This window comes from Microtus pennsylvanicus, chromosome 11 (genome assembly GCF_037038515.1).
Source record: "Microtus pennsylvanicus isolate mMicPen1 chromosome 11, mMicPen1.hap1, whole genome shotgun sequence".
NCBI classification, from domain to species: Eukaryota; Metazoa; Chordata; class Mammalia; order Rodentia; family Cricetidae; genus Microtus; species Microtus pennsylvanicus.
Window position 1 is genome coordinate 9,672,241 of NC_134589.1, and position 18,402 is coordinate 9,690,642.

Below are 18,402 nucleotides of genomic sequence, written 5' to 3' on the forward strand. Positions count from 1 at the left end.
ATGGCTCTTGACTGAAGCTTGCTTGTTGTAGGACCTGAGAGAGGCCAGGCAAGACTGGATCATTAATTGTCCCTCTTGGTCCTTAGGCTCGGCACGCCACCTATGGCATCCGTAAGTGCTTCCTCTTCCTGTTGCAGTGCCAGCTGACCCTTGTGATCATTCAGGTAAGCCAGGGCCTGCACAGGCATTGCCTCTCTCTATAAGGGAGGGACAGTTAATGGTCTGAGGAGTCTGGGGTGTACCCCTCAGCTTGGGAGATGGCCCCGCTGTCAGAAGTGTTCTCTTCTCCTGCTCCTCAGTCAAGATGTTGAGTCTGTTGGGCAGGGGAAGGTAGCCTTGGGGGTCTAAAAATTTGGTAACGTTTTCTCTCCTGGTTTAGTTCCTTTCTTGTCTGGTTCAGCTGCCACCACTCCTGAGTACCACAGACATCTTATGGTTGTCCTGCTTTTGTTACCCTCTGCTCAGGTGAGAGGCCTTGCAGCCGCTCGGCACCCGGCCAGTAGGGCTGGGGTGTCAGTTTTCTGGCAAGATGGCTCAGGGATCACCTAGGTGCTAGGAGGCACCGGGGCATGGTCCCTTTGTCTTATTCTGCCTCACTAGACTTGACCTCATCCCAAGATTCTCTGTAGGTGTTCCCTTTGAGAGTTGGGAAACAGGTAGTAACCACTGTCCCTTTACCCACACTGAATTTCAGCATCTCTCTGTTGGGGAAGCCACCACATAGTTCCATCATGTCTATGGCAACAGGCAAAAACCTTCAATCCATTCCTAAGAAGGTAAGTAAGCCCAGGTTACCAGGGCTTCACAGAGTCTGGGGGTTGGTGCTGGGAGTCGGCCTAACCTGGAAGACTCTGCAGAGGTCAGGGACCTGGAGAGCTGGTACTTGGCTAATGGAGGGAGGTAGTAGTCAAAACTGAGAAAGAGCCTTGCTGGGAATGTTGTTCCTGGTCCGTATCTCCTGAGGTGTGACCATTTGCTGAACATGAGAGAGATGAGCAGATGCCAGGTCTGCCTTGCGGCCGCAGAGGAACTACCCACTACAGGGCTGATGGTCCTTCTGTGGCCCACAGAGGGGCTGCCCGCTGCAGGGCTGATGGTCCTTCTGTGGCCCACAGAGGGGCTGCCCGCTGCAGGGCTGACGGTCCTTCTGTGGCCCGCAGAGGGGCTGCCCGCTGCAGGGCTGACGGTCCTTCTGTGACCCACAGAGGAACTGCCCACTACAGGGCTGACGGTCCTTCTGTGACCCACAGAGGAACTACCCACTACAGGGCTGACGGTCCTTCTGTGGCCCACAGAGGGGCTGCCCGCTGCAGGGCTGACGGTCCTTCTGTGACCCACAGAGGAACTGCCCACTACAGGGCTGACGGTCCTTCTGTGACCCGCAGAGGGGCTGCCCGCTGCAGGGCTGATGGTTCTCCTTTATGCCACAGACCCAGCACTACTTCCTGCTCTGCTTCTTGCTCAAGTTCAGCCTCACCATCAGCTCGTGCCTCATCTGCTTTGGCTTCACACTGCAGAGCTTCTGTGACAGTGCCCGGGCCCGCAACCTCACCAACTGCTCCTCAGTCATGCTTTGCAGGTGGGCCCTGGGGCTTCTTCTTTTCCACCCATTTCCACCCCAACCCATTCTCCTGTAGACCCTCAGGAGGGTGAGCCTTTGTCTCCCTTTGGCAGCAATGATGACAGAGCTCCAGCCTGGTTTGGAGATTTCGCCAATGGGTTGCTGTCAGCGCAGAAGCTTACAGCTGCCCTGATCGTTCTGCACACCGGTGAGGACGCTGTCTCAGTGGGGCTGCTAATGGGGAAGCCCTGAGGTGGGAGGCAAGGCTTTGGGCCAGCGGAAGCCTTGACACCCCATTGGCCAATCTTTCTAGTCTTTATCTCCATCACCCACGTCCATCGTACTAAGCCTCTGTGGAGGAAGAGCCCCTTGACAAACCTCTGGTGGGCAGTGACCGTGCCTGTGGTGTGAGTAGTGTTTGAGGGGCTGCGGGACAGGGCTGGGACAACAGGTGGGAGGAAGACGGGTCTGTCTGCTCTCCTTGAACTAATGGTCCTGGGAAAGCCGGGGAGGAAGCCGATGACCCCAGGGTCACACAGGGCTGTTCTTTCCCTCCGTAGGCTCCTAGGTCAGGTGGTCCAGACAGCTGTGGACCTGCAGCTGTGGACACACAGAGACACACGTGTCCACTTTGGTCTAGAGGATGTGCCCCTGCTGACATGGCTCCTGGGCTGCCTGTCCCTGGTCCTTGTGGTCGTCACCAATGAGATCGTAAAACTGCATGAGATTCGGTGAGCTTGCAGCCCGGCACTCCAGTGGGCCTTGTCCCCTAAACCTCTCACCCCTTGTTGGCGTCCTGCTCAGTTCTCTTGTCTAAGGGGGTGCCAACCTCTTCCCCTAGTACTGGAGAGGGAGTCAGCTCATCTAATACGCTCTGCCCTGGCTACAGCCCTAACACTCTTTCTACTTTCTGAGACACGCTCTCGATCTTAACCTTATAATCCTCCTGCCTCAGCCCCCAAGAAGCTAGAATTACAAGTGCGAACCCCACTTGTTTGATATAGTTGTAAGATATAGTCAACTGTATCTTAATCTGTTTTACCAGGGTCCGTGTCCGCTACCAGAAGCGACAGAAGCTGCAGTTTGAGACTAAGCTGGGCATGAACTCTCCTTTCTGAGCCATTGGCCATGGTGGCCGTCATTGCCCTGGTTCCTGGGGCTAGAGCCAGACCGACTCCTGAGTCTGAGGAGTTGGTATCACGAATGTTTCAGGGTTCGTCTTTGTGCCTCATGGCACTGGAGGCTCAGCTCCGGTCACTGGAGACCCTGCTGTCTTCCCGACTCTGGGGCTTTTCACGAAGGAGCCCAGGGGCCGTCGCCATGGTTTGACCGGACTGCCCTGGCTCTTCCCTGGCCTCGCCAGGGGCACTCTTGAATGTATGACCTCAGGCCCTTGGTAAAGGGACCCTTAGCCCCCTCCCCTGCGGGTGGCCTCTCTTTGGGGTCCCCTTACCGAACACCCTCCTCTCACATCTGTGGCAGCCTCAGAGTGAGCCTCAGGCTTTGCTGGAGCAGTGGCTGCTGCTGTGTTCTCCCTGCCACCCATCCTTTTCCTGGGGCAGCAGCCTGGCTGTGGTCCTGGGGCCCTCCCCTTCCTCTGGGCCGGAAGATGGAAAAGGGTCCACCTCACCCTGGAGCCCCTGCATCATCAGCTGGCCATAGGTCATCCATGGAGGACCCAGCCCAGGCGCTGACCTTGTTCTGAGAGACCTTTTTTACTTTTTTTTTTTTTTTTTTTTACTGGAAATGAGCCTTTTAGGAATGAATGTCAACTGGTTTATATTAAAATTGTAAATTGCTTAAGAAAAACCTGTGGCGGATCCATGAAACAACCATGAAAGGCTCCCCTCCCAACACTGATGAGTGCCTCGGCGGCATGTGGGTGAAGGGACAGTCCCGGATGTGGAGGTCTGATGCACAGATCCAGACACAGTCCAATCACGTGGAATGACACTTTCATTGATGTTAGCTGGGGAAGAGGTTAATAGTTACAGGGCCTGGACCAACGGGGCCCTCCAGCAGGAGGTGGGCAGAGGGTTCTTCTGCAGTCTGAAGGCCTCCCCACTGCATTCTCAGGCAGTTAATAGATAGAATAAATTCCATTTAAAATATATGCATTTCTCTCTGCTTGAAAAATATTATGTACAGTTGTAAGAGTTTGGGCATCGGGGATCTGTTAGTTGCACTGCCTCTGCCCCGGCCGGCGCTGCCTTCCCCGTGTGGGATGGCAAGACAGGGCAGGAGATGACAAGGCCATAGCCACGGGCAGGAAGGCATACCCCTGCCGTGTATTTACATCTCCTATGTACACTTGCACGGAGGGAAGCAGCCAAGTACACAGCCTCCACTGAGCCTCACGGAGCCTAGAGCAGCTCGGTGGGTGGCCAGAGGAATTCCTTAAGCACTGAGACGTTAGTTAGACGCGGGCCGGGTGGGGAGGTGCATGCATCGGAAAAGCCCTGCCGCCACCTCCTCCTAGAGGAGAATGCTCTTAACGGGTCCCTCGTCAGGGGCCAAAGCTGAGCAGTCAGCTCTACACGGGAGGAGCTTTGCTCCCACCCAGCTGAGGCCCCTCAGTCAGCTTCTGACTCCAGCCCAACCAACCCTCAGCCTGTGCTCTGGGTGGTAGGGTCTTCTTCCATGTTGGGCCACAGGCCGTGAATGCTGGCAGGCCACTGTGGGTACCAGGAAAGTAGGGTCACAAGCCAGTCTTGTTCAGTCCAGCATGGCATCCAGCTGGTCAGCCAGGGCATCAAACATGGTGCTGATGTCATCCAGAATGTGCTTGGTGGAGGCCGCTGTGGGGCTGCATCGAGAAAAAGCCTTAACGAGGTGGGCCGTGGGCCTTCTACCATGGCAGTCCTGTCTGATGGCAAACACCTTGTACCTCATTCTTACTGCCTACAACCTCCCCGTAGCAGGAGTTTCCGTCCTTCCCTTACGGGTGAGTTCAGAGGCTCGGGGACAAAGGACTGGGCTAAGGAATAAGTGATAGTCCCCAGGAATCTCCTCCGTAGGCCTCCCTAAGACCACTAGGCCCGAGCATCCCACTAGAGGCCTCCCTAGCCCCAGACTTGGCCCGCAGTCGCCTTCCAATGCTCCCAAGCCCAGCCTTCCCTCCCTCCTTCCGCACCCAGCACCCAGCTCACCCCTCTCGCTCCTCAGTGCCAATGCTCTTCTCAGCTGCCTTCAGTGCGGCTGCCAAGGACGAGCTGGTTTGCTCCAGTCTCTGTTGGGCCTGGCCTGGACACACAGGCCCAGTGCTCTCAGGCCTTGGAGGGGGTACAGGGCGGGGGCCGAACCGGGGAGCCAGCTTTGGGCCAGAAAATGCCAGCTGCGTACAGGCCACGGACACAGGCTTAGGAGCTGCTCCTGAGAAGACAAAAGGTTACCACGTGACTTGGCGCGACGTGACCCTGCACACAGCAACCTTCCCTCCACGGGCCTCACTTCTTACCTGCTCCGGGCACTTTGAGGAGGGCAGCAGGAGGCTCTGTCTCCACATTCAGCCGGCTGCCTGTTGCCAGAGCTGGCCCGGCAGAGGCCCCTTGGTGGCCGGGGGGCTGAGATTTGGGGCTGAGATCTGGGGCTGGAGTTCCTTGAGACGGAAGGCTGCTAGGCTCAGACCGTGGAGGGTTAGAAGAAGTTGAGGGAGATTCACAGGGGGCCTGGGAGGACAGGGGAGTGGAGGGGCTAGGGGTGTCACCACCCACTACCCCAAAGGCCAACAGCGCAGTCTGGAGTGGCTCTCTCTCTTTACATTTGGGCCTCCGTTTGACAGTATCGGACTCTGTGAGGTTGAAGTCAAGACCAGGGAGCACAGGTGTCTCCCGGGCCGGGGGACCAGCTGGCTTTGGCCGCTGCTTGATCGTCAAGTTCCCTTCCTCTGCGAATGGCAGCCCTTCTCCTGAGCTGCCCCGAGATGGGGGTGTCCCCTCAGGCCCAGGCTCCTCTTCTTCTGTGTCAGACACAGGGCCAGTTGGGGCAGAAGGACCAGGGGGCTCTGAGGGGCCGGCTGGTTCACTCAGTGTTCTCCTCCGGGGGCCTGTGGCCCCTTCCTTGGGTCCTGGGCTTCCTTCTAGTGAAGGTGGCTCGGTGGGGCCAGAGACGGAACTGAGGCGCTTGGGGGGTGGGGGTGGGGGGCCTTTACGACGGGCACGGAGGGCAAAGGACTGGCTTCGGGGAGTCCCTCGAGTTGGGGTCAGGCTAGGGCTAGTCCGGGCAAGGGTGCTGCGTCCTGGTCTCCGGGTAAGGGTGGCATAGCTGCCCAAGGCACTGCCCACTGGCCCTTCAGCCTCCCCTTCAGCTTCCCCCTCAGCAGGGCCAGGGCGGCTCAGGCTGTGGGATCGGCGTTTGGGCCGAGGCGGGTCTGGAGGAGCTGCAGGAGAGCCGGCCAAGTAGGAGAAGGCCCGAGGAGCACCGGGAGGTGGCCCTGGGGCTGGGCTAGTGGGTGAACTCTGTGAACACATGAAGACATAAGGGGCAGGTCCTTGGCCAGGGAGTGAGGTACAAAGCTTAGAGGGGCGCTCTGTACCCTCTGGAAGGTTCCTCTCCTGTGGGGCGATGGAATCACCAATACTGGGCTGAGAGACAGGCTGTTCCTGTGAGTGACCAGAACCCCGGGAGCGGGCGCCAATGCTTTCCTGGCTGGGAGAACGGGCAGGGGGAAGAGGGAGTGGCTCTGGGCCACCCCCTGCCATAGCTGCCTGTAGCTCTGGGCTCAGCTCACTGCCCTGAAAGGTGAGGAGGCGAGGTCCAGCCATAGCTGGACTTTCCCCGTTCTCCAGGCCTTCAATGGCCATCAACTCCGGACCCCTGGTCAGCCGGCGTCCGCCTTCACCTAGAGCCTCCCCATGCAGCAGGCCCCGCCGAAGCTCTGCCAGCCGCCTCACCCCCAGCATGAGCTTCTTCTGATGCCCTGGAAGGGTAGGCAGAAGCAGATGGGTTAACTGAGTCTAGGCTTGTCCCCTTTGCCCTGGCTAGACCCCCTTCCCCCTCCTCTCAGAGATGCTAGAGATAGCTGGGGTCAGGGGCTGCCAGGAGGCCTCAAGATGATCCTCACCCAGCTTGTTCACGCCTATCTCCTGCAGCTCCTCCCAAGTGAGGTCGGCGACCAGCCCCATGGAGTCGTAGCCGCTGCTCACCAGCTGCTTGTGATACTGTGGCAGCCCCAGGGCACACAGCCACTCCAGCAAGTCCACCTGGATGAGTGCCACCATCAAAACCTGGCGCTCCCCAAGTGAGAAAGGAAGCCCTGACCCCTCTCAAGGCCACAGCCCTGGGTAAGGGCCAAAAGCCCCACCCTGCCAGGCAGTGATGACATACACCTTTAATCCCAGCACTTGGGAGACAGTGCTCTGTGAGTTCGAAGCCAGCCTGGTCTACACAGCAATTTCCAGGACAGGCTCCCAAGTCACAGAGAAACCCTCTCACCAAAACAAAAGAACAACAACAAAAAAATACCCACCCTGTCCACCTGCTCACCGGGATATAGTTGGGCAGCCACTCAGCGATGCTGAGCTGGGCAATCTCTGAGGCGATCTTCTTCCGGTGTCCAGGTTTGGTCACCCCAATGGCTGTCAGATCCTGTCATACAGGGCATGGACATCAGGGCCCTCCCATGCCTGCTGGGCCCTCACGTCACGTGTGACAGTGCTTACCTCGGGAGTCATTCGGCTGATGGTTGGCACATCATAGCCAGCCTGCAGGAAGTGGGCAGTGTAGCCCTCCAGCTGGAATTCACTTAGCCAGTTATGAATGGCCTGTGCATCCTGGGGCGTGGAGCGAAACAGGGTGGAGAAGCCGGCTGAGAGGTGGACTAGCCCATTGGCCCGCACCTTCCCCAGGGTCAGGTCTCCGTGGATACTAAAGCCCTCTACCCTCTGCCGAGGCCCGAAACGTATTTCTGGGGGGGTGGGACCTCACCTTCCCTTCCAGCAACTGTTCCGGCCTCACATCCTGAGTGAAGGTCTCCCCAGAGCGATAACTGGCCAGGGGGCGATGGCTCAGGTTGTCTTCAAGGAACGAGAGATATGGCATCAGGGGCAGTTGGAGGAGGGATGGGTGGGGTCATAGCTTTACCTCCCCACCTGTACTCCCCAGCAATACCAGTCCCATTTACCCTTCTTACCTGACGCAGACGGGGCACGCAGGCCTGGCAGTACCTGGTCCTCACTGGCAGAGGGCAGTGGCTGGAGACAGAGAAAGAGCTTACTCAGGACATGGAAAACAATGGGCAGGCCGTGCCCAGGCCTGGGTGCCCTCCTCTCCTACCTGAGCATTCTCAATAAGGAGGCCAGTGCCATGGCCATTGGTGCCTTCAGAACTCTGCCCACTGCCAGCACTGCGGATGCTGCCCACACTGCCCTCGCTGCCCACGCTGTTCCTGTCACCTGCTGCAGGCGGCAGAAGCATAAAGGTCAGAGTTGACACCGCTAACAGCTGACTGGCAACCTGCCAGCGCCCAGGGGACCCCCCTGCACTACCTCCTGGGAGGATGTACCTGGACTGTCCGGGCTGAGGCCCCCCCGCGGGAGCTGGCCGTAGGTAAGAGGCTGCAGCGAATCGTCAGCAGACGACTGTGATATCCGGGGGAAGCTCGGCCGCAGCGGGGTGGGCACAGAGGGGAGACGGGCCACAGGTATGCCCACCCGCTTGCTGACCACCTCGACGATCCCCGGGGGGAAGTAGCCCACACGGTCTGTGCCCCTTTGACTCTCATGGATGTGGCCCTTCCAGCGGCCATCGGGATGCTGTTCGAGCACCTGTCGTGACAGGATGTGGACGGAAAGGACAGTCACTACCCCAAGCAAGTGGCAGTGGCTGTCTCTGTAGTGACAGTCCAGCAGCCCTGGTCCATCTCTTCCTGGCACAGAGCTGACCTCTACCCGAGTTTGGTCACCGATGCCAGCCCAGTCTCTTTGTAGCATGAGGCATATGAACAATGATATTCTATAGAATAATGATATTCTATATTCTGTGTTTACTAGATATGTGACCTGGCCCAGTTCATCTAATTCTCTAAGTCTCAACTTTGTCATCTCTTAAAAAAAAAAAAAGGAAGAAAAAAGAAAAGAATAAGGAAAATGATAATGGTACCCATGTTTCCTAGGATCAGAGAGGATTATATGAAAGAATATATAAAGATTTAACTTGGCCTAGGACCACAGCAGATGCCCAAGTGAGTCATAACAATTGCTTGTCTTACAAAGGATGTGTGGGCCCCTCACCGTGATGACATCTCCTGCCCGGACATTGAGAGCGGTGGGGTCATGAAGGTTCCAGAAATCCTTAAGTGCTCGGACTTTCAAGATTCCTGAAGCCTCTAAGAGAAGGGGTAGGGCAGGTGTCCATGATGGACCCTCGATTCCCCAGCGGACTCTCCCACCACACCCTGGTGCCGACTGTAGGTCTTCTCCCACCCACTAGGTCTTCTCCCACCCACTCACCCCGAAGTAGCTGCTTGATTTCCCGGCTGGCCTGGGAGGTGGTGAACTGATTCACTATGTCCAGCGCCGTCTGGTTATACGTGTTCCGGATATTCACATCCACGCCTCCCTGGGGTTCACAGCACCACAAGAGCATAGCATGTTGCTTGACATTTCTCTTCGAGTCCTCCCAACTACCCAGGAGGCAGGTGCTGTTACCACTTTCAGGGCTTAGAGGTGGGAAGCATGACGCTTTCGACATGGGTTAAGAACGAGCTCGTAAGAGATGGACTTGGTGTCTAACCAGTTGGGGCTGCTTTCCATCCACAAGGCTTTAGCACCATTCGGAGGGAGTGAGACCCTCTTTCCCAAGCCTCACAAAACACCACGGCCTTCCCAGCTGCCCTCAGCACACGATGGCAGGCTCTTTGCACCCACACCCACCTCTAGGAGCAGCCGCACCACCTCGGTTTTGCCGTATAAGGCGGCCTCGTGCAGCGCGGTGCCGGTCTTGGTCTGGCGGTTGATCTCAATGCCAGCTTTCAGGAGCTGCCTGTGGTGGGCAGGAGTGTGAGGTGGCTGGGACGGGAAAAAGCTCATTGCCAGGGGTGTGGGGACTGTGGCGTTGAAACCAAGAATGGAGACAGCAGCAGGGGACTGTGGAGATGACTCGGTGGCTAAGATAAGGCTGGGCTGCTCTCAGAGAGCTCTGGTTCAATTCCCAGCACGCGCATGGGGTAGCTCATCTCCACCTGGAGCTCTGGCTCTGTGGTTCATTGCAGGTAGTTGTGCTTATGTGCACACACCCCACACAGAACACACGCGTATTTGTCATTTTTTAAAAAAGCAGCAGGGAGATATTGGTTAGAAACCAATGGTCCCTGAGGAAGAGGCTGAGGAGGCGGGTGGGTCCCTTGGGTACCTGATGACTTCTCTGTGGCCATTCTTAGCAGCCAAGTGCAGGGGTGTGGTGTAGTTGGGGTCGCACGGGTCCTTTGCCTCTCCTTCCAGCAGTGCGACACACAAGTGGCTGTTTAGAAGCAACTGGGCCACCTACAGTGTGCAGCACCCAGTTAGAGCCTCCTCCTGACTACAGCACCCAGTACCCAGCACCCAGGGCTGTACGCCTCACCTTGAGCCGCCCGAATTCGCAGGCTAGGTCTAGGGGTGTCTTCTTCAGCTTGTTGACTAGGCACGGGTTGGACTGATGCTGGAGAAGCATTTCTGACTGGGATGGGGAAGCCAAGTAAGGGAGGCTGCCTGCGAGATGCAGGCCCCTACCCGGCTCCTCGCTCCCACATCCCCTCAGGCAGGCACGCTCACTTACCACCTCATAGTGTCCATACTGTGCAGCCAGGTGCAGAGGGATCTGGCCGTCCAGCGAGGCAGCATTGACAGCCGCAGAAGCCCTCAGCAGCAGCCTCACAGGCTCCAGCCGGCCCTGCCAGGCCGCATAGTGTAGGGGACGCATGCCTGGCAGGGGGAAAGAGATTCTAAGAGGGGTCACAGGTGGCCCAGCAGAGAACCCTGGGACGGGAAGAGTTCCATACGGCAATGCTAGCTTCACCCGGGTTTGCTCAGGAAAAGGTCCTACGCGGCTCTGAAGTCAAGAGTTCTAACTGTGCCCTGCACACATGATCTACAACCCCAGGGCGGGACTATAACCTCTCTGCGCTTCCTCGTCTAAATAATGGAAATCTTAACTACACACTCTCTCCAGAAGGAAGCTATTCACGATTTCAGAGAAGGAACCCAAACGCCTGTTGGTGTGTCCTAACAGGAGACGCTCCTGGCTTCCCCACACGGTGGGATACATTGGGCTCTCACCATTGCTGTCTTTGATGTCGACAGTGGCTTGCGCCTCCAGCAGCAAGGCTATGAGCTCCAGGCTGCCCCCCAAGGCAGCATGGTGGAGAGCAGAGAATCTGGCAAGGGGGACACAAAATAGGGGGTGTCAGTGAACAGTCTTCCACCCCAAGCTCGTTCTGGGGGCCGGCAGTGATGGGTTACTTGCCCCCCTGTGCCTGCCAGCCCTGCCGTGGGAGCGCACAGCAGCCGGGCCACAGCATGAAAGGGCTCAGTGTCTTGGCTGAGAGGCCCGTTTGTCTAGCGTCCCCCACCCAGCCTGCTCAGAGGAGGGGGCCGTGGGAGCAGAAGCCTGAGGGCTCCTACCCTCCAGGGAGAGAAGGGGCCCAGGAAGAATCTGACCCAAGGGGGGGGCCCTCTTCTTGCTCAGGGCTAACTCCACAGGCAGGTGGGTGGGCAGTACCCCCTCCTTCTGGCCCTACACAGGCAGGACCCAGCTCTGGGCAGACATACTTCAAGGACCTAGTCTGAGGGAGGAACTGCGGGTCCCAGTACCTCTCACTTCCTCCCCGGGTCTCTTCACCCAGGAGTACACACTTACCCATCAGCATCCTGGTAGTTGATGTTGAGTCTCTTCGTGGAGCCGAGGAGCTCTGGGGTGGGGGGGCAGTCAGGGGAGGAAACATCAGGGTACATGGCACCACCTGCCCTGGCTGTGCCCTCACCCAGCACTCCTACTACCCACCTCCAAGGACCCAACCCACCTTTCGGTATACAGAAGGGCACCTGCCCCATGGCTTTTTACAGGTCCTGTCCCTATGGCTCGAGGGCAAGGAGCACTGGAAGCCACCGCAGCAGCCGCCTGGCTTCCCTAGAACCCCTGCCCAGCTTGTTTATAGAGCCAAAGGGGGTGGGAAGGGGTACTGGCATGACATGCCTTCAATAGGACAGGCCCACGGGGCGCATGGTTGGCATTCCTGCCTGAATGGGTTAGGGAGAGAGTCATATTGTCCTGCTGGGCCACGGGGAACAGGCATTGAAAGGAGGGGGGGTGGTCTTAAGGATTCAAGGGCTGAGAGTAGGTTGTTGACAAGGCTGGGCTTGGAGCATCCCTGAGCAGGACCTGGTAGGCAGGGCCGTATAGAATATACTGATCATAGCCCAGGTCCAATGTGCCAACCCTGACAATTTGGGCAGGTCACTTAATCTGCACGACTTGGTCTCCGTAGCATCTGCCCCCAGAAGCTGTGGGGACAGTGTCTGTCCCCTGTGAGCATGGAATGATGATGATAACGATTTCGCACCCCTCTCGTGCCGGCCATTACACTGGGGCCCCAGACCCAAACTGCCTTCTGACCTCTCCACAGAGCTCTGTCTGTGGGGGGCACACCTGCTGACTCGATACTCACAAGCTTTGACTTTTTGGGCCCCCCTAGAGAAGCAGTGGGCATTGGCACCGCCTCCCCAGGACAGGGTGCGGGCAGGTGAGAACCCAGGGGCACACAGACCATGTTGGGCAGATCTTTGAGGCTCTGAGGAAGGACAAGCCTTGTCACCAGAAGCCCTTGCGCCCTCCTGGAACCCACCCTGCTGGGAAGGAACGGGCCTGGCTCAGCCCGGGCTGGGCAAGGTGCCAAACATGCTGGCCCAGGCCTGCCCCCCAGGCCCTGGTGGGCCCCCAAATACCCTAGCAGCCTGGGAAAGGCAGGGCCTCATTCCATCAGGGAGGGAAGCAAGGGACAGGGAGGGAGGGGACAGACACACACAAGGTGGAGCTGAAAGACTCTATACTGAGAAGGTAAATACAGAACCACGAAGGGGCAGGAGAGAGACCTCTGACCTGATAGTTCTTATAACACAGAACCATTTTTGGTGGGGTGGGGAGGTGGGGGTGGAGTACGGAAAGAACAGAAGCTGTGGAAGCAGGAAGTGCACAGCTGAAAGGCTACTCTGTCTTTCCTGGGCTGCGTGACTTTGGCTGCCAAGGTGCCTTTTAAGCCTCCGTGAAGACAAGGTCCCAAGAGAGGAGCGCCAGAGTCCTTGAGGGAGGCGGCCCTTCACTAGCACTTAAAGTCTGGGATGGGACAGTTGGGTGGCTGGATGTGTCCCTTCTAGGGAGGGGCAGACAATGTGACAGGAGGGGACACAGGAACAGGGGCAGGGCCAGATAGGTGGCTCTGTTCTTTCTAGAACAATAGCCGGAAAGGTGGCGGAGAAGAGGCCCACAGAAACTGGGCTGGGGACCCTGGCGGGTGGGCGGAGGGTCCTGTAGAGGCACCAGTCACTTCCGACGTGGCAAAACCTTCTTCCCCAGCCTGGCTTTGGAGCTGGAAGGGTCACCCCGTCTCAGGCCCAAGCAGAGGATATGAGTTCAGCCAGTCACCCCAGCCCATCCATTTCCTCTAGCCAAGGAAGGAGACCTCAGAAAAAGATGGGGAGGGGCAGAGGGAAGAGGCAAGGCCGGTGCAATCGCACCCCTCCCAGCAGCCTGCTCCAGAAGAGGGCCTGGGACAGGGTGGATCAGGATGAGGCGGAAGGAAAGAGTCATCGGCTAGAGGCTCCCAGCCAGTGCGGTGAGAGGAAAAAGGGGCGCCCCGATGACTTGATTTTAGTGGTTTGCTTTGGTCCAGGGGCCCTGCATCGCTCTCTGAGATTGCATTGGAATCAAATAAACTGTATCATCCACAGAGTCCCAGGCTCGCTTGCTCTTTCCTTTCTTTCTTTCTTTCTTTCTTTCTTTCTTTCTTTCTTTCTTTCTTTCCTTCCTTCCTTCCTTCCTTCCTTTCTTTCTTTCTTTCTTTCTGTCTCCCTCTCTCTCTCTTTTTTCTTTCTTTTTTGATTTTTCGAGACAGGGTTTCTCTGTAGCTTTGGAGCCTGTCCTAAAACTAGCTCTCGTAGCCCAGGCTGGCCTCGAACTCACAGAGATCCACCTGCCTCTGCGCCACCACTGCCCGGCTGAGTCCCAGGCTCTTTAGCACAATTTTAATTTAGGGGACTCTATGTGTGTAGAACGTCCCTTAGGTGGTACTGACCGAACAGAAATCAGCGGTCGCTAAGGAAAGGCGAGGAAAGCACACAGGCTTATCAATTTCTCATCTGACCCCAGGGCTACGTGACCTTGGGTAAGTCACTACCCCAGAGCGTCACTTTCCTTATCTGTGCAAGGGCCGAAGAAATTCCTACCTGACAGGAAGCCAGGGGGTAACACCATTTCACAAACCCCAGGGTTTACAAAGGTCACCTGTGATCTCATCTTTGTCACTGGTCTCTCAGAGGACAAAGAAGGGAAGGACGGTGCCGACACCTAAAAGGACACTCAGGCCTGTCACCGTGTGTCTGCCCCTGTATAGGGGAGTCCACACCTTGGATGCAGGGAAGGAACTTCAACCCCTAGAGGCTCTGTCTCTGGTAGAGAAGACAAGCCTAGTTGCGGGGGTCTCGCCACCAGCCGACCCTGCTACTACCCTCCAATGGGCCTCACTGTCTAAGGCAGCCAGGCCGGTGAGGCCAGCAGCAGTGTGATCAAGGCCCCACCGGGCAGGTGGCCAAAAGCAACACAGAGGTGAGCGGGGAGGAGAGCAGGCTCCCTCTCAGACCTTCAGGCCATCTCCTGGGGACTGCTTCGGCCCCTTCCTCTATCCCACTCACCCTCACACCCTCATTCGCTTCCCCAAGATGAAAGGACTAGGGGCATAGCTCCACCCCATGGCTGGGTCTCCACCCCACTCGCCTCGCTATGCAGGTGGGTGCACGTCACTAACGTCTTTCCTTTTGGCACCCACACTCCAAGGTGTGGGCGGGAATAATAAGATGTCTCCAAGTAGCCTGGGGATTCCTTCCTGTGTACAAGACCCAGGTGTGGCTTGGGGTTAAAGCCCCAATGTTACAGAGAAGACCCTCCCCTCAGGGAACACTTTCTCTAACCCCAGAGGAGCCGGAAGAACTACTGGCTCCTGTAAGTAAGTCCTGGAGGAGACAAGCCTCGGGGTCTGGGAGAGCCCAGGGTGCTCGCCTGAAGTCAAGAGGTCCATTTTCCTGAGGTGGGTTTGAGAGGTCCCTACCATCACAGGGTCCTGAGAGATGGGGCTTAGTGGCCACCCATGCATCCAGCCCTGACTGCCCTGTCAGGGATAGAGTCCTCAGGGCTATGGACACCTCTAGAAAATTAGCATGGGCTACACACTTCCAGGAACACCAGCAGGTGAGCTAGCAAGGAGCTTTAGTACCGGTCAGATGGTGCTATGAGTCCCCGGGAATCTGCTCTCTTTGGGGGCTGGGAATACGCTGCCAGCGATGATAGATCACTATGTGTCAAGTGTGAGGTCCTGGGTTCTAAGCCTCTCAGAACCAAACCAAACAACCAATAACACCAGAAACCCAACCGCTGTTTCCAAAGAGGTTTTACAGACATCCTCATGAAGTTCGAAACAAATATAGGGAAACTCTGGTTTTATGCGGATGGGACTGGGGGTGGTCACGGCGCTCTCTTCCTTCTTTCCCATCCTGCAGCCAAGTCCCACAGAGCCAAAGAACACATCTGAAAAGCCAGCTACCAACAGGCAACCTCCAGGGCTTAGAAAAGAGCCTGACGCACAACAAACGATAAAAAAACGCAAATAGAATGCACTTCAATATGCGCCCTTCGCAGGCCAGGATTCCGTGGCTCAGAGCGGCTAAATGACTTGTCTGGGGACCCAGAGCAAGAAGGGACCCCCTTTCCTCTCTGGCACTCTTACACAGAAGCACTCCTTGTCTACAACAGGACAGTCTTCTTCCTCAAGTCTGCAAACCGAGGCTACCCTCCCCTCCCCCTCCCCCTCCCCCTCTGAGCATCCCTCTGTAGCCTCAGTACTCAGGGAGCAGCCTCAGCTGGAATGGCCACCCCACCGAGGGAAGACTCACTTGTTTTTGCAGCCTTGACTTTAGCCACCAGTTTCTGCACACATGTCACATCTCCGTTCTTGACGGCAACGATCAGGTCCTGTTCACGACCCATTCTGACTAGGGCGCCGCCAGGCTCTGGGCTTCCGAGTCCAGGAAGAAGCAAGACGCTGGTCCAGCCAAATGTCAGTTCGCCATGCCTCAGTGCTTCGGAGGACTCCTGGTCCCAGGGGCACGAGCCTGGTGTCCCAGGCAATGGGCTCCTTGTCAGGCAGAGATATAGTCCCTCAAGGTGCTCTGGCAGCTGCAGGAAAGTCAGTCTCTAGGGGGTGGAGGCTGCGTGGAAGTCTGGACTAAGATCAGCCTGCTGCTTCCGACGGCCTTGGGATGGGCTGAGACTGCGCCCGCCAATTTTCCTGGGTTAGCTCAGAAGCACCAATGCCCATCCAGAGAGCAGTCAGCATTCCCTCTGGCATGAGGCAGCAGCTGTAGACAAGTCCCGGGGGTCTGGAAAAGGTACAGGTTCTCCGCTGAAAAGCTGGGTCACGGCCAGGAAACAGGACCCAGACGATGACCAAGACAGGACCTCTAGAGAGCCCCAAATCACTTTGGGTGCCCTGGGAGTCATGGAGGGTCTGAGCCACTCAGGGGGAGGGGAGGAAGGTGCTGTACTTGAGATTAGTATATAACTATAACACGCAAAGGGAGGGAGTAGTAGTCCAGGAAGGAGGGGCTGAGTTGCTTGTGCCCCATGGCACTGGGCAGCTCCTCAACCTTGGGCAGGAGGGGCCCTGGCAGCAGGAGACACTGGGGTAGGCAGGGCCAGCAGCCCATTCTCCACAGCCCCAGGCTCTGACACCCACAGACAACAGGCGGGGCCGAGAGGTAGGGCCTGGAAGAGTAGCACAGGCAGATGGGCAGGGGTCACTCCTGTCCACGGTGTCTGCCCTCAGACTCCTCACTACCTAGGCTTCACTTAATAAGTGAACATCCCAGCTCCACTTAGAGGGTGGAGTGGGGAGCTATGGTCCTCATTTTCCGGGGTTGGGGAGGTCTACCTGTAGGATAGGCAAGTTCTACAACACCTGTTGCTACCCCTTCCTTGTTGCTTCTGAGGTGTGAGGGAACAGCTGGGTAGAGACCCAGGCCAGGGCTTGGACACTGCTAACCAACTGCCTCCCAAGCCTGAATCTGAAACCCCAACCCTCGACTTCCCGCACAAAACCTTAAGTCAGTTCCTCGGTGGCGGTGATTTTGTTGCCAGAATCTTGTGGCATGAGACTCGTGCAGGCCTGGGGCCCAGGTAGGGAACCCCTCATTCCTCATAAGTCCAAGCCCAAGCCGGAGGGCACTCCTCCGCAAAACCCGCGACCCGCACCGGGGGAGGGTGCTCCTGGCAGTGCCTGGGGTCGGCTGGCTCCCCCGCCCCTCGGAATGCCCCTCTAGCGCCGCGCAGCTCCCCGCAGCCAAGCCCAGCTCCGACCGATCCCGGGAACAAAGCGGCAAGAGGGACCCGGAGAGTCAAGAGTCCGAGGGATAGATAGAGGAGAACGAAAAGGGGGGTCTCAAGGAAGGCGGAAGGAGCAGAGAGATGGAGGCGCCCGCCGATCAGACAAGAAAAGTTAGTTTGCGTATGCTCTCAAGGATTCTGACCCCCAGCCGGGGCCCCGCAGTCTCACCTCTCCCGGCCGCCCCGCCGGGGGTCTGGCTGGCGGCGCTCAGTCCCAAGCACTCTTGACGCTGGTTTCCACTGTCGCCCCCCCAAACAACCCCTTTCTCCTCCTTTCCAAGGCCGGCTCGGCGCCTCCCGCAGGAAATCCCGCCCCTCCCCCCTCCCTCCCGCCGGATCGGGAGCTGGGGGACTGTCCCAGCCGCACAGTCGGATTGTCAATCAGCACCCTGAGTCCCGCCCAATGCACACTAGGTCCCGCCCCCGCCAGCCAGCCAGGATCAGAGCCCCTGGGATCAGCGCATGCGCGCAGGTGAAGCTGTTTGGGGTGCCAAGTGGGTGGTGAGAGGGCGGGTGGATGAAGCTACGTGCCACTGTGTCCTGGCTGGGGATCCCGAGCGAGTTGGGCTCTAGTCTAGACCAGAGAATGAGGTGTGAATAAGTAGAATAGGGGACGTTTTGGCGGTTGAGCCTGGGGACCCCACTAGGAGCGGGGATCCCTTCCTTTTCGTCCCATCTTCTCCCGGCTTGCCCTCAGCGACCTTCGTCCACGAGCAGAGTCGCTGACCCACGGCGGCTGGCTGGAGCAATGGTGCCACCTAGTGGTGAGCGTAGGAACGACCCACGGTGTCACGGCGGGGACCCCAGCCTTGAGGAGGTGCTTTTGGAGGCTGGGGTGGCGATTCAGCACCAGTGTGAGCCGGACAGCGCCTCCCACCCGTGGCCTTTGAACCCTGTAGCCGAGCTCCTCTGGAGAGATTCTTTTGGCTCATCCCGAAGGAACTCCGAATGTCTCTGGACCACTCCTGACCGTCCCCACGTGGCCTCCAGTTTGCAAAGCTGGTATTCGAGGGCTCACTGCTCTTCTCCCCACCTCGAATCTCTTTCCTCTTAGTGGAAGAGCACGAGGCAGTTCAGGGCTGGAGAGAGGTCACACACGTGATTATTCATACTGCATGCCCAGTCGCCAGGGGAGGTTTTACTAGAGCGAGGTGCCCCCAGGAGCGCTGCAAACTGAATAGGTGTGTTCCTGCACGTCTGGAAACCTGCAGATTAAA

At 57.7% G+C, this 18,402-nt stretch overlaps 2 protein-coding genes across 9 annotated transcripts in view; one reads left to right on the plus strand and one right to left on the minus strand.

Annotated features, from left to right (window-relative positions):
* Tmem94 (transmembrane protein 94) overlaps nt 1-3,370 on the plus strand; it is a 35,954-nt gene extending 32,584 nt beyond the window's left edge. For all 8 annotated transcript variants that reach the window (XM_075990091.1, XM_075990086.1, XM_075990089.1 and 5 more), the window contains 8 exons: nt 87-164; nt 380-465; nt 695-776; nt 1,431-1,579; nt 1,675-1,769; nt 1,875-1,968; nt 2,122-2,292; nt 2,607-3,370. In XM_075990091.1, the coding sequence (XP_075846206.1) occupies nt 87-164; nt 380-465; nt 695-776; nt 1,431-1,579; nt 1,675-1,769; nt 1,875-1,968; nt 2,122-2,292; nt 2,607-2,679 (828 nt within the window). In that variant the 3' untranslated portion in view covers nt 2,680-3,370. The remainder of the gene's footprint in view (nt 1-86; nt 165-379; nt 466-694; nt 777-1,430; nt 1,580-1,674; nt 1,770-1,874; nt 1,969-2,121; nt 2,293-2,606) is intronic.
* Caskin2 (CASK interacting protein 2) lies at nt 3,273-17,514 on the minus strand. Its single transcript, XM_075990093.1, has 20 exons — nt 17,355-17,514; nt 15,697-16,182; nt 11,396-11,447; nt 10,816-10,913; nt 10,316-10,461; nt 10,121-10,216; nt 9,911-10,041; nt 9,433-9,541; nt 9,010-9,118; nt 8,791-8,885; nt 8,064-8,325; nt 7,835-7,956; nt 7,692-7,752; nt 7,487-7,575; nt 7,222-7,332; nt 7,046-7,147; nt 6,624-6,762; nt 5,019-6,479; nt 4,711-4,933; nt 3,273-4,367 (listed from the first exon to the last, which is right to left on the minus strand). The coding sequence occupies exons 2-20, from the start codon at nt 15,788-15,790 to the stop codon at nt 4,277-4,279; spliced, it is 3,591 nt and encodes a 1,196-aa protein (XP_075846208.1). The 5' UTR covers nt 15,791-16,182; nt 17,355-17,514; the 3' UTR covers nt 3,273-4,276.
* Nucleotides 17,515-18,402: the final 888 nt, after the last annotated feature.